At 40.1% G+C, this 14,133-nt stretch overlaps 1 protein-coding gene across 2 annotated transcripts in view; it reads right to left on the bottom strand.

Annotated features, from left to right (window-relative positions):
- olfm2a (olfactomedin 2a) overlaps positions 1-14,133 on the bottom strand; it is a 52,381-nt gene that overhangs the window by 17,081 nt on the left and 21,167 nt on the right. Inside the window, exons 1-2 of one of the 2 annotated variants that reach the window (XM_061711392.1) lie at positions 13,388-13,804; positions 3,036-3,185 (exon numbers count right to left, since the gene is read on the bottom strand). In XM_061711392.1, the coding sequence (XP_061567376.1) occupies positions 3,036-3,185; positions 13,388-13,531 (294 nt within the window). In that variant the 5' untranslated portion in view covers positions 13,532-13,804. Of the gene's footprint in view, positions 1-3,035; positions 3,186-13,387; positions 13,805-14,133 lie in introns of those variants that run through there. The other variant, XM_061711393.1, reaches the window with a different exon arrangement.

The following is a 14,133-nucleotide window of genomic DNA, read 5'->3' as shown; positions in this document are numbered from 1 at the left end:
ACTATATTTAATGTTTGCTAAGTATTAAGGTTATTCATACTTTGACAGCCCACTCTGTTGCTACATAACCAGCCGGCTACCTTACACACCCCCTCATCTTCTGCACGTTGAGCTGCATTGGCCAGAAATCATCCAAAAACTGGCAAAAATAGGAGACTCACGAATGCATATGTCCAACTGGACACGTGAACAGACGGCCGCCCACATGGACACGCAGCATACAAACTTGAGGCACACAGAAAAATACTCACACAATCAAAACAGACCCAACTTTTAAATGTCGCAGATTGGCAAAAAGTCTGTTTTGCACCAAATGTTTTGCTTGCCTACTCCCTGACAGCCCACTCAATTGCTTTATGTCCAGCCCGCAGCTCTGTACTCCCAGCTCACTCCCATAAGCACCAAAGAATTAGCTGAGGAATATTTGTGCACAGAATATTTCCCTCAACAAATACAACTTTTTTCATTTGCACTACACATGAAATGTGTAAGGATGAAGAGTTGGAACAGCCTGGAGTCTACGTGAGCTGTTGTGACTGTGAGCACATTTTCTTCTTTTCATCTGGTTTCCCTCATCAGTCCAGACTTCCAGACAGCTACCAGTTACTTATTCTCTCTGTGTGTGTCTAACTGTGCCCTCATATTTCATCTGATCTAATCAAAACTCAGTCAGACAGGTGAAGAAGTCAAAAGGTGATGGGTGCTCGAGCGCTGCAATCTTTCAAGGTCAGCTCAGTCTTTGATGGCATGTTACTCGGCTGTACATAGAGCCAGAGAGCTGGTTCACACAAGGCTACTTTATATTCTTTGTACAGAGGGGAGTTTTGACATTGTTAACATGCCCTTGGCTCTCTGTGCCAGGGAGTGATTTTGAGAATCTGGACCGCTGCAACAATTCTCCCTGCATGTTGTGGATTCAAATGAAGATGTCTTAGAGGGCACAGATTTATCGTGTGTACATACACACATATTCCCACTGTCTCTTAACTTGTGGCTTTTACTTGTGTGCAGTTCAAGCTGTGCAGACCCCAGGTGTCCTCATTAAGCCAAGTTGCAGGCAGCGTTAAGCAGCGGTGAGTAAGGGGCTTGTCCAGAGAACGCAGGTAGTGGCACAACACAACAGCCACATTGTACAACAGAACTCCTAAATTATGTATTGCATTCACAAAGCTTTTAGAATTCTGCTTTTGCTGAGACTTGTTAAGCCTTGCTTCAGCTCTTTCACTTTGTAGTTTGAGTTGTTGATGGATTGGTCATCTGGCATTTTAGCAAATGCCAGAAAGGGCAAATTCTTTTAAGCCCCAAAGATTGGGGCTCAAAAAGTTATTTAATGCATGGATGCAGCTTAAAATATTTTAACTTCGTGCAGACAATGGATAATGGGAAAAACTAAAGAAAACTTTATTCCTTGATGATGAAAATTGTGCAAACATTTTGTATTTATTTACAAAATATGTCACTGGCAACAGCACTGCCACCTTAATTAGCAGTATTGCTAACTTTAAGTTTTGCAAAGGTCACAAGCTCATTACAGAGATTGACCAAGGACAAAAGGCACATGATGCGGAGGACATCTCATGTGAGAGAGAGAACAGATTCAATCTTGGACACTGGACTTATGTGCAGAAATGAATGATAATCAGCAAAAAGCATTGGAAGGCATATCTGAGCAGGAGGCAGAGACAGCTGAATCAGGGGGGAGAGCGGTGCTATAAGTACGCCAGCTACGCTACAATTATTTCAAGTGGCCAGATTTGATCATACTTAACCATTTTTCATGAACTTCCCACAATGGCTAGCTGACAAACCAATGTTAGCAGTGGGTTAGCAGTGAAGCTGAGTGGCATGTTTATTAGGTACATTAAGAATCTCCTCAGGAGCAGAGTTTTATTGGATAACATGGAGGTCTTTGTGCTTGTGGTGAAAGGCAGGTAGGTCCTAACAAGCCTGGCCTCAGATCAAACTTCTTATTAGCCTATCAACGATACAAAGATAGACTATTTTACTATTTACTATAACAGTGCAATACTCCTATCATGCTTTGGAGTACGTGCTGCATTATTATGTGCCTCTAATGGAGTGTACCACACTCTCTCTGCCTCCACTTGCTCTGTGTGTCTTTTCTTTCACTGACTCACTGGTTTTGATTGTCCACAATCACAATCCCTGTAAAGATGAGAACTGCCGCTTTGTGGCTTAATGAATCATATCCCACCCAACACTTTCAAGCTATATAACAGTGTTACTCAGGTCTCTATTATTATTATCTCAAGACTGGTTGATACAAGCTGGCATTCATAGGTGTGCTGCCTCCTGACCTGTAGCTGTTGATATCCTGTTGTGAGCAGAGATCCTCTTAAACCTTGAATCTGTCTGTGAATGCGCTAGACCATAGAGCAATATTGCATGTGTATAAATTGCCTTGTAGTTCAGTATCACTCAATTCCCTATAAATAATTCATTGATTGTTTTTTTTTTTCTTTTATTGTGCCAATAGTATAACATGCTTGAGGGTTTTTTGTAATTTGTGTGGAGGATTTTTATGGGTTTTTATTTCTTCATCTTGCATGATACCAGTATGGATAAAAATGATAGCGATGAACACATTTCACTCAGAAATTGTAGAATGATCTCAGGTCAGCTTGTCTGCTAGATGCTGTATGTATGCAAGAAAGGGATTTGCTTTCTTTATTGCATCATCGATTGCTAGTTTCTTGATTTTTATATTTTAATGCAATAGATTTATATTTATGAAGAAATATTGGAAAGAAAAGGATCATTGCATCTAATTTCATATATTTTGAGACATGTCTCATTCTTCTTTTAGTTTCAGAAATGGTCAAAAACTTCAAAATCTTCCAAATAATGCCACTTGTATCTGCATAACCGATCAGTTACGGGTTAAATGGAAGATTGTTCATTTCAGCAGCCTGTTTGTGACAGACGGCGCCAGACACGAGCACAGTGTGATAGTTTGCGTGTCTGTGTGGGTTATAATCAAGTCTCAAAGTAAGGGAGTTATTGACAGTTCTCACCTTCTCCATGAGCTGGCGGAGCTGCCGGCTGCGCGGGTCCCGGTTACACATGTTCTGGGCTGGTGCAACAACGGTACAGATGCACTTTCCATCTGCGTCCTGCGCCGAGCTGTAGATTTGCCAGCCTTCCTCTGGACTAGGGTAAAGAGCCTAAAGAAGCACAAAGACACGTATGAGACTGAGCAGATAAAATACTTGACTGTCTGCTGTTATTTATCAATGCTGCCACTAAGCAGGCATTTCAAAATATATGAGGGAAGACAAGATGTTTCATTCTGCCAGCACTCATCAACAGTAATCTGAAAAGTGTTTCACTCTTAGAAAACATGTCCTAGCCGATGCATGTATCCACTGCTTTAAAGTGTTGTAGAAAGTGAGAAAAAGGGTTCCTTGATACATTTTATATCGTGATTCTTTGTGCTCATTCTGTCACCATACCAAGTACGTCGGTAAGTCATAATTTCCCCCTGCCTTACTTTTCCTTTTAAAAATCTGTCAAAAATTATTTTCCCCGAAGAAAAATAAAGGAGATGATCCACTCCAGCAACTCTACACCTCTTGCAGTCTTCTACCAGTACTAAAGGGAGAACAATAGAGATAAAGTAAGTCGTAAAGTGACGGAGGTGGCTCTGATAGCAGTTCAGAAAACAAAGGAGAGGGACAGAAACTAGAAGATCTCTATACAGATGACGATAAAGCAGACATGTGTCGCGATTAGGATGAGAGAATCACAATGGAGAAGAAAATACACTCAGGAATTGAAGACACAACAACAAAATAGTAGACAAGGAGCATGATGGACAACAGTAAAACAAATAGTAGAGAAAAGAGGGATTCCAAAGAAAAAAAAGGAGGGATCTACCTGGGCTGCATGAAAGCTGAGCATTTAATGAGTTTGGACATGGAAAGGAAATGAAGCTGTTCAGGATCAATAACGCAGCCCGTTACCAATGGTGAGCAGATAAAGTGTGGATGTCTTTATCTGACTGACGCAATCAAAAGTGGTCTGCACTGGGAAACACATGCATATACAATACAGAGTTAACGACAAAGCTTCGCTGTGCCGACCGTTCATTCACACGACGCTCCACTACCCACGTCAGTACATAAAGCAGTTTGTAGTAAGAGAGAGAACAACTGTTTAAGTGCTTAAATTAAAGATCTGTTCAAATAAGCGAACAGCGAGGCCAAGAAACAAAAGTGTTTTCTCAGAACCGCTCTCCCGTTTTCCTTTAAACGGCATTGTGAAAAGTTCTGGTCTCCCAGGGGTTGGGGGATCAGATTACAATGTCTCAGGGGACAGGTGGGCTGTGTGATTGGAGTTTAAAGTAGCAGCCACCATGCAAGCCAGTGTGCTCACTGTCACATCTCGTCACTCCTGCCATCCCCCTGGCACTCCACCCACTCTTCCTCCTTCTGTTCCCGCTTTCACTACCGTATCTTCCTCCCTGACGCTGTCAGAATGAAACAATCTGAAATCTGACATTTTTCAAATTGAACTGTAACAAACAGAGAATGTGTGAGTGAATTATATAAAGAATTGTACATGTAATTCTTTCTTTTCTTCATTTCTTCCATTATGTTCAATGCATATTGAGTAGACCTATGCCATTTTCAAATTAATGCTTCTAAATTTAATTAAACTGCGTAATATTGTATTCAGAGCATATTGCATACATACATAAGTAATACTTCAGTGACTGAATGTCTGCTTCTGTGTGAAAGACTCGCTGTGGAAGTTGAAGAAAGCTGAACGATCATTTCAGTATTTTGACTATTGATGCACATTTGTGAGTCATCAGACTATCGCTCCCTGCGGTGAGATGTACAGCTTTATTTATTACATTTCTGTACTTCAGACCCCTTCTTGTGATTATTTCCCCTCTCTAGGGCAATCAGGCACCAGAAGACTGTTAAGTGGAGAGCAAACAGAAGTGTACAGAAGCCAGAGATGTCTGGAGTAGACAAAACAAGCAGTTTCCCACAGCAGTATTTTACCAATTTCTTTCAACTGTGTCTGATGGTATATTTTAGTCTGCTATTATCTGGAGAGTGGAGGGGCTGCTTCTTTTTCTGCTCTATATTCTGTGCCAGCATCTTACTCACTGCAAGGATTTACTTTGGTATTTGATTTATTGAGTCCAAAAACTAGGCATCTGTGGGATTTTCCAGCTTAACATAATATAGGTTTAACACCTGCATTAGGATCAGATTTGACCCTGTGATTATTAAAAACCATCCCTAAATACACATTTTGGGGAGTGAATTTCTTTTAGTGTCTGGAGTGGCTAACTGAAAAACTGCAACCCTGCCTTTTTGTTTGGGGTCAGCATAAAAATATATTATTTAGTGAGTGGTTCAGGCACTAAGGGTTCAGTTACCGTACAACCCCAGACCAGAGTAGAATGACCAGACTTCTCCATCTCTATATCCACTCAAATATAGCTCATGCTACATTTATTGTACCTCAGAAGGGGGCTGAGTGCAAAACTGCAGTTTTACTAAAACTGCTGTTGGAAAAAAGAAGCTTTTGTGTTTCTGTGTCATTTTGGAACCAAAACATCTCGTATCCATTTTATTAAGACCTCAGGAATTAAATGTCATTTAAAATGTGCTTCAAGTGACCATTAGGCAGCACAGTTCGAATACATAAAAAGCATACTTTTGTGCTTATGGGACAAAATCTAAACAAGAATGACCCACGTATTAATGTCATATATGTGTGTTGCAACAAATCTACAAAGTCAGTTCGAAAAACACATGCAAGTCTATATTTGCCCCTGTCTTTCTGTCGATGTGCATGTGCATATCTCTACAACATACTTATTTATGTGCAGCCAAAGCAGATACATCAGGCTGTTTTAATTGTTAATAATGCATGCAATTAAAAATTCAGCTGATGAAAACCCGAAACAGTTTGTTTGTAAAATCCTGCGGTTTTAACGTATGTTCGGTGCAAATGTGCAGAGAATACTTAATAGCTGGAAGAGTGTGGCTGTGTATAAAAGTGTGGATTGTGAGGCACAACGGGTGCAGTGGTTTCTCATTAAAGATGATGTCCCGCAGTGGTAACAGGTGGAGGTTTGCTAAACCCAAACTGCAGAAACCATTCTGGTTATTCACCTCGTTGATATTTGCAGCCTTCAATGAAATGCTCTCATATCAATATCAATACATGTGGAGGTTGTCTTCCTCCGCACCATTTTTAGTTTCGAAAAAAAACCCTTGTGAATGGAAGCAGAAGTGTGCATCAATTTTTCATATTGCTATCAGCTTCAAAGGGAGCAACAAATTGCGACACGCTGGATTTTCATTTAAACAATGCTACATGAACTATATGTTGTGCCAAAAATGAAAAGAAAAAGAAATAATCATAAAAGTGATAAGGAAAGGACGGTTAGATCTGCCATCTTGCTTTTGCATCTAATTTAAACTCCAGTTGTAACCTTTTGTTTCACAGCAGCACACCCTCCCTTGTCCTCATTAATGTTTCATAAATGCTATGCTGAAATTAAGAGCTTATTTGAATCAGTTCCCATTTCATTACCTCCCACCTATCCATTCTGCTCTAACTGCCCCATTCTCATCACAGTCGTAGTTAGAAAGTAGAAGGGAAGAGGTTATTCTTAAATGCAAATGTACTTTGGCCATATATCTCTTACGCCTGAGTGGAGGATCTGTTTTAAAGCTGCTAAGAAAGTTATCTCTTCGGGTACAAATAAATGTGGTATTCTTTCTTTCCTCTTCTTTTTTTTTTTACATACAGACAACTCACTAAGGTAAATTTGATAAGTTGATGAATTCTTTGGTCTGTGCTGACAAACTGGTCTTGGTTCATATAAGAGATTCATGCCATATGCATCCAACCAGATTCCTCATTAATATTAGAAAAACAAATGAAATTGCATTTAATTTAATGTTGCCAGCAATTATGTTCAAGATGTGAGGAGATTATGTGAAATGGAATAACAATTATAAACTCTTAATGAATGTGTTAAATGGCAAAAGAAAACAGGGAACCTGCGGCGTCCCACCTGGATTCAAAGGCTGTCTGGATAGAGCATTTCAGGGATAATGCATCATTCAAGACACAGATGACAATTTCAACAGAGAGGAGGTGTTCGGTTCACTGTCCCAGAAATTCACCCATTAGATGTGAGTGATGACACAGAATATCTAAGTGCCAGATCTGAAACTGTCTCAGGGCTGCTGCGCAAAAGCCCATTAAAGAAGAAGATGGCATGACAACAACAGAGGGGAAGAGGAATGAAAACTCAATTTGACTTGCTTGCTGAAAATTTAAATTACTCTTAAAGATTTCCGGTGTGCTGCTTTTTGGTGTTCCTCCACATATGACAGCCTCGCCATCAATTGCTGGCATCTGCCAACCACAGGCTCCCATCCTCCCAGGAGGGAACTGATGGAAGTAGGAGTTACTGATATACTTCTAGGCAGAAGAAGAGGGGTTGTGGTTTGCAAAAAAGCTGATGGGGATGAGAGAAATGGTTCAAATTTCCTCTGGCTTACTTCAAATGATGCTAAGCTCTCAAAGCTGAATGACAGTTTCAGGTGAATTCCAGCTGAGTGGGGTTAAGATGAGATGCCCACAATTCCTCTCCGTCTCCTGCAGGATGCTGCCAGGGGAAAAAGTTTCCAATTCCACGAAGTCAATAACTTTAAATGTGAGCAAATGTACAGTGTATAGTTTAGGGCAGGCTTTCTAAAAACGGACTCGCTTCCCTGTGCCATCACCTGAGACAGACTTTCATAAAATAAGGCTGAGTCTTTGTTTTGTTAATGATTACACAGAATTCAGAGGGATTATCCAATTAGACATTTAAGCCGGTGGTATCACTGTCGACTTGCAATATGGACTTCCTCTGGCGTTTCATTAGACCGACCCCGGAGCTGGCTGCTGCAAAGCCAGAGTTAAATGAGCTCATAAATCTACAGCTCCTTACTTTATGAGCATGGCAAGAAGTCTATTATAACTTTCATAAGCAGCAGGCAGAAGCGACAGATGGAATAAGCAGACACAAGTTCTGAGATATGGGCGAGAACTGACCATGACACTGAACTGAATATGCATCACATGTGAGCGAAGGGAGCAGCACAAAGGGTAAAGGAGAACTAAGATGAAGCTGTATATTTAAAAAGACAGATAGATGATTAGAATCTATGCAGCGCCAAGGAGAGACTGATGTTCAGAATAACCAAGTAAAAAGTACTAAATAAAGTATGTAATCTGTCTCTTTCTTACATTTGCATGCTTCAGCGCAAGCTTTGAAAAAAAATCTAAATTCAACAGCCAGTATCAGTATTTTAATCTCTGCAAAACTCGGAAGCATTAACTTCTATCAGTATTTGCTGGCAGCAAAAGAAACACATCGGTCCTTGACACAGAACTGGCCTCCATTTATATCACGGCAAAACAATCAAGTCTCATTTATCAATTTTTTTGGTCACTGCTGTAATTCTCAACATATGAATAAACTCCCAAATAGGGCTGTTCGATTTTGCCCAAAAATAAAATCTCGATTTTTTTCTCTCAAAATCCGATTTTCGATTACGATTACGATTATTTTGTGAATTGACAAAAGGCAAAGAAATGATTTCAAATATGCTGTTTTTTTATTGAACATTTGCCCCATTGGGCTTTAAGTGCAAACTTTGCTCTTATTAAACCAAAAATGAATGAATAAAGTGCAAAACTCTGTAAAATAAGTTGAAAAAAGTTTTAAAAAATATAATAAAATATAAAGTTTTATCTCTGAAAAAAAAATCAGCAAATCAGCACTTGCAAACATACAGTAAGTTATATTTCCAATTAAATAAAATTACATATTACATAATTACATAATCGCGATTACGATTTAAAATCGATTAATCGAACAGCCCTACTCCCAAATACAAATGATCAGGCAATCCTCAATGCACAAGCCAGCTGCTGGCCATTGAAGTAAAACTCAATGAAGAGTCCCAGCGACGTCCCAAAGTCTCCCCTGCTCCCAAGGAAAACCGATTACCACAGTAAGGTTGCCAGCCAATAATATGACTCATAAACTCATCATGCAACCCCCCTCCCTGCTGTTCGCCTGCGACTGCCACCCCTCTGAATGATGTCCCACTCTCTTCCCATCAGCACCTGACTTGTTCAAAACCAGATCAAACCTGAACGTCAACAGCGGTGGGCTGATGCATTTTCTTCTTTTCTTTAAGCCATGTCAGGCCGGAGAAACTTGTAGAGAAATGAGACAAACGGACACTCACATTTGCTCATTTATTCCAAGTCAGCATTTATAGGTCCATATTTATTGGAACCGGCTGCTAGCACCGTGCTGGGTGCACTGGCGAAAAGCATTTTGCATTCATTCCACTGTTTACAGGGAACAAGACGGCTCCATCACGCCTCGTACTAAACAGGGGAGGGAGGTGAGTGAGTGCCAGGGTGGCTCATGTGAGAAAACACTGTTTAAGTTGTTTACACACAGTCAGCGTTTCAAACATGGATCACAGAATTATGTGAATTGGTCATTAAATAGCTTTTAAAAGAATGAAGCAATGTGTTGTAATGAAATTCAGCAGGGTGGAATTATGCTCTCATAATGACAAATGATGCATATCAAAAGCCTGACACCCAATCTTATTTTGAAGAAGCTATCTCATAATCAGCTTGTGTATTAAAACACTTTAAATTGATATTATACAGATTGGCTTTCCCCAAAGATTCTGGCACTGCGCATTGCTTCTCACTGACCAGAAAATAGAGGGCACGTCACAGTCTGAACTCAAATAAAACGTGCTTGAAAGCGGAACGACAAACATAAAAGCAAAGTGCACAAATAAAAATCTCCAACAATCTTTAATCTTTAATCCTTTGCCGTGGATCAGTCTTAACAATCTGCTTTATGGGATTGCATGATGGGTATGATAAACTTTAAAGTCCCACATCCTGAAAGACAGACGCTTCTTGACCCCAATCACATTCAAAGTCCTGGCTCTTTTTGCACGGCCCTCATCAGTGCCATGCTCGCTTTTCATACCTTTTTACCTGTGTGTCTGTCTCTCTCTCTCTCTCTCTCTCTCCCACAGATGTGCACATCCAGCTGTTGTGTGTTTCATATCAGTTGTTCCACAGTGGGAAATGCGTTTATAAAAATAGCATGTTTATTAGTCACTCATGCACACTTTACAAATATGTTCTTGTAATTATTTCAAAATGATGATTGAGCAGTAATGTAGTGGGGATTCTGTGTCATTTTAGTAAGGCGGGCATCTTTTTTTTATCATCTAAGATTTTCTACGGCTGACTTCATTTGAAAGCTTAGCAGGACTCTTCTTTTTGTGGAGAGTTGTTAGTTTTATAAGATACTTTGAAGGACAGAACCATGATTGTAAAATAGCTTTTTCATCGGGATGTCGGTCAGGAATCATCGCTGGTCACTTTTTTGAGGCACTCATGTGTCCACACATGTTTTTGTTGGCGAAAGACCCACGATTTTTGTTTTGAACCTGCTTTTCTGTAACAGGCTGAAAGTCTGACCTGCTTCAGCATCATGCTCTTTAGATGTTTTAATGTCGAGTGGGGTTTTTTCACACTTTTTTCATCTTCTTCTTTTTTTTACATTCGTCACTTAGTTTCTGAGTTTTGGAACCTCCAAACATTTTAGTAATCAATGTAAAACTTTTCTGTAAAATGTACAAGCTGTTGAAATAGGTCATTGAAGATCTTTATAAACTTCCTTGGGCCTTCTTCTGACTTGTCTAGTATTTATAATAGTGTTTCTCAGACAACTCATTTGTTTTTAGCAAATTTGAAAAGGAAAGTGCAAACAATCAGCACTTTTTAAAAAACTGATATAGTGATTACAATATAGAATGCAGGGAAGACTTGCTTTTAAATGTTCTTTGAGAAACTAATTAAAATTAATTGAAAGAATAAAAATAATTGCAACCGGCAAAGCCCACTTTTGTAAAACATTTGAAAATATTTAGATAGTTTAAAGCAGAGTTGTTTGCTTATTTCTGAAAATGTTCAAACAGTACCAAGCTTAGATTTTAAGAATGTCAGTAATTAAAACCAGCTAATGAAACTTGTTGTATATTTAAATCTAAATTTTCTGTTTTTGCAGGCCGTCCATATTTCAGACCTAAACTCGAATGCATCTCAAAACACTGGACAGCTGACAACAAAGACCTTGAGCAAAGTAATGAAATGGCTGATTGAGACTACAAGTGTCCTCAATGAAAATGTAATTTTAAACAGATGTAAACTTCACACACTAAAACATAATCAGTTACAGCAAAAGTAATGCCAGATTTATCTTGCTTCATCATAATTATAACTTTATTTTTACACAAAACACTTTGGAAATGCAGTTTTTGAAAGTGTTTTCCAAATCATGTCAATAGATTGATATATTTATTAAATGATAATGAGGTAGATTTCTTTTTCTTTTTTTGGACACCCTGGCAGGTCTACATGGCTTATATTTGTGGAGACCGGCTCCATAGATGTGTCGGCGTCATGTGTAGCGTTAGAATCTTTTCCTGCTCATTAAGAAACATGGTTTTGCACTATCCAGATGTGCACAAGCATCCAGGCAGTATTGTGCTCAGTGCCACTGCAGAAAGGCATGAAGTCAGTCAGCTGTGTTTGAGGATCAGCTGGTTAGAAGACGGGCACAGCGAGCAAGTGAAGCAGACTTTTGAAAATGGCTCTGAGCTGGGAGAGCGTGGACGGCGGCATGCTCGGGCGCCGGGGTGGTAGAGAGGGGGGTGGAGGGCGGTTGAGCAGCCATGCAACAGCCACTGGCACAATAGTGCGAGAGTGTCACGAGAGCAGAGCTAGATCATCTTTGATTAGAGCTCTAAACAGTTTGTGAGTCATGACTGCTTCTTAGATCATCACAGGCAAATGTCTCATTAGACCTGACGGGACTTTGAAGCGAGGTTTTACATTAAAGTTTAATTCACTGCCATTGTTTGTAAGCGGAGATCCTTCCAGAGTGAAGACATCCACGATCAAAACAGACTATTGAAACGCAGTGATTCCTGGCACCGTCAAACTAGCTCACAGTTTTGATGAAACTTTGATTAAATAAACTTCAGTATGAGTTTTATTTTTTTCTTCCTCCACTGGTTGTGAGTGAGATGTTTCTAAAGGGAAATTTGCATTAACAACAATTTATGTTAATGTATTATATAAATTCGTTTGAAATGCAAATGATAAAGCTAATACTCATGAATTTTGTTTTGACTGAGTTTAATAAAAATAAACATGGTAATGTTTTTATTCTCCTAGGAATATACTGTAATTAGATGCTTATTATGGCCAAGATTATGAAGTTGTTGGTGTTGAAAATTATACTGCTGATGATTCAAATCACTGGCTTAATTAAGCCACAATTTACAAAAAAAAAATGTCCGTGCTTGATCTTTTCACCAAGATGTAACTTAATGTCTTCTTCTTTGGATTAAACATTCAATATGGTTCTTCAAAGCAAACTGGGACAGACGGAAGATGGATGGTGGAAAGGATAAAAACTCATCAAACGGACAGACCTTTCCCCTTGAGACAAGGATGTCTCAACAGACTCGGAGTACATATCTGTACACACGCATCATGCACAAGCGTGTGCTTGACTGGACGCACACACACATATCCAGATGGTTGTACACCTCTTGGGAGGCTCAATTTCTGTCATTTCAACAGAACAGGGTATTTCCCTAAGTGGATAAGATGCCATAAAAATGCACCCAGGACAAGAAAAAAAAAGCACTCACAAACCACAGATGAACCTGAAAACGATTCCTCGGCTTGATAGTTGCCGGTTTTTCCTTTTATCAACAAAATGAGAGACTTAACTAACAAAATGCCACTATAAAGTGATCAAATTTTGATTCTGAAATACGGAGTAGACTCACAGATGGGATCATCCCGAATCTCACTCGGGTCAGTTCTTTAATTCACATCATTTTAAAAGCCTAGACTGTAACACAGATGTCCACACTGCATTCTCCATCACTCACAATCACACGAAGACGATTCAGCATCATTATGTTTATGCATTTATGCATCATCCATGTCTGGTTTAAACATTGGTCTTACACGCACATGCTGGATCACTGAGTTTCCTTTTTTAATATACCACAGTACAACCCTTGAGACAGACTCCCATCTGAACACTCTCCTCCAAACCCCTCCTGCTTCTTCTGGAGTTAAACATATAAGCCCAAAATAAGTCTTACTTAGTCTCTTTCCCGGTGCTGTCTTCTACTGTGTCACTGTTTTATCTGTCACATACGCTCAAACAACAACACTTGCAAAAAAGCGATAGAGTCATACTCACACTCACAATCCTCTCGGAGGTGCCCCCTCTAGAGATTGTGGTCCCATTGAGTCCCACCAGTGAAGGTAGGGTCTGAGACATCCAGTTGGTCACCATAGCCATAGTGCTGAGCACTGCCCCGATCTTAAGCATAGGAACAGTCATGATTTCTTTCTGCGGGCACAAACGGCCCAACAGCCCGGCCCTGCCCTGCCCTAGCCTATAGACCTCACTCCAGTCAGCCCCCACTCTGCTTCAGGCAGCCTGGGCAGGGAAACTAGCCAGTCAGCTTCTGATACTGCCTGAGCAGCAGCAGCAGATTCCTAAGGATGGGTGAAGCACAGCTAACAGAACAACACACCCCTGCCTCAGTCCGAAGGATGGGCAGAGACCAGTCAGAAAAGAGCAGCCCACATCCACAAGCATCACACTGAGAGTCTTCCACTCTCAGAGTGACTGGCTCCGCTTCACCCCCTTCCTCCCTCCTTCTACCACTCTCTCTCCCCCCTCTCTTCCTCAAGATGCAGAGCTGCACATTGGCTGCTTCTGTGTCTAATCCCCTCCCTATCAGCCCCTGCTCGGTTTTTTGCCAGCTTCATTTAGCATGCATTTATCCAGTCTTTACCTTCCCTGTCCTTTTCTCTGACATTTAATTGTCCATTTCTGACTCACTTCTTAGTATCTGTGTGTGTTTGTACTTGCACAGAGATCTTGTAAAGACATTTCAGAGTGTTGATCTCTGTTCTCTATGTTATGTGACAGGTGAA

The sequence above is a fragment of the Cololabis saira genome, chromosome 21, assembly GCF_033807715.1.
Source record: "Cololabis saira isolate AMF1-May2022 chromosome 21, fColSai1.1, whole genome shotgun sequence".
Taxonomy (NCBI): Eukaryota; Metazoa; Chordata; class Actinopteri; order Beloniformes; family Belonidae; genus Cololabis; species Cololabis saira.
The sequence above is the reverse complement of the archived record's forward strand: the minus strand, read 5'-3'. Positions and strand labels throughout refer to the sequence as shown.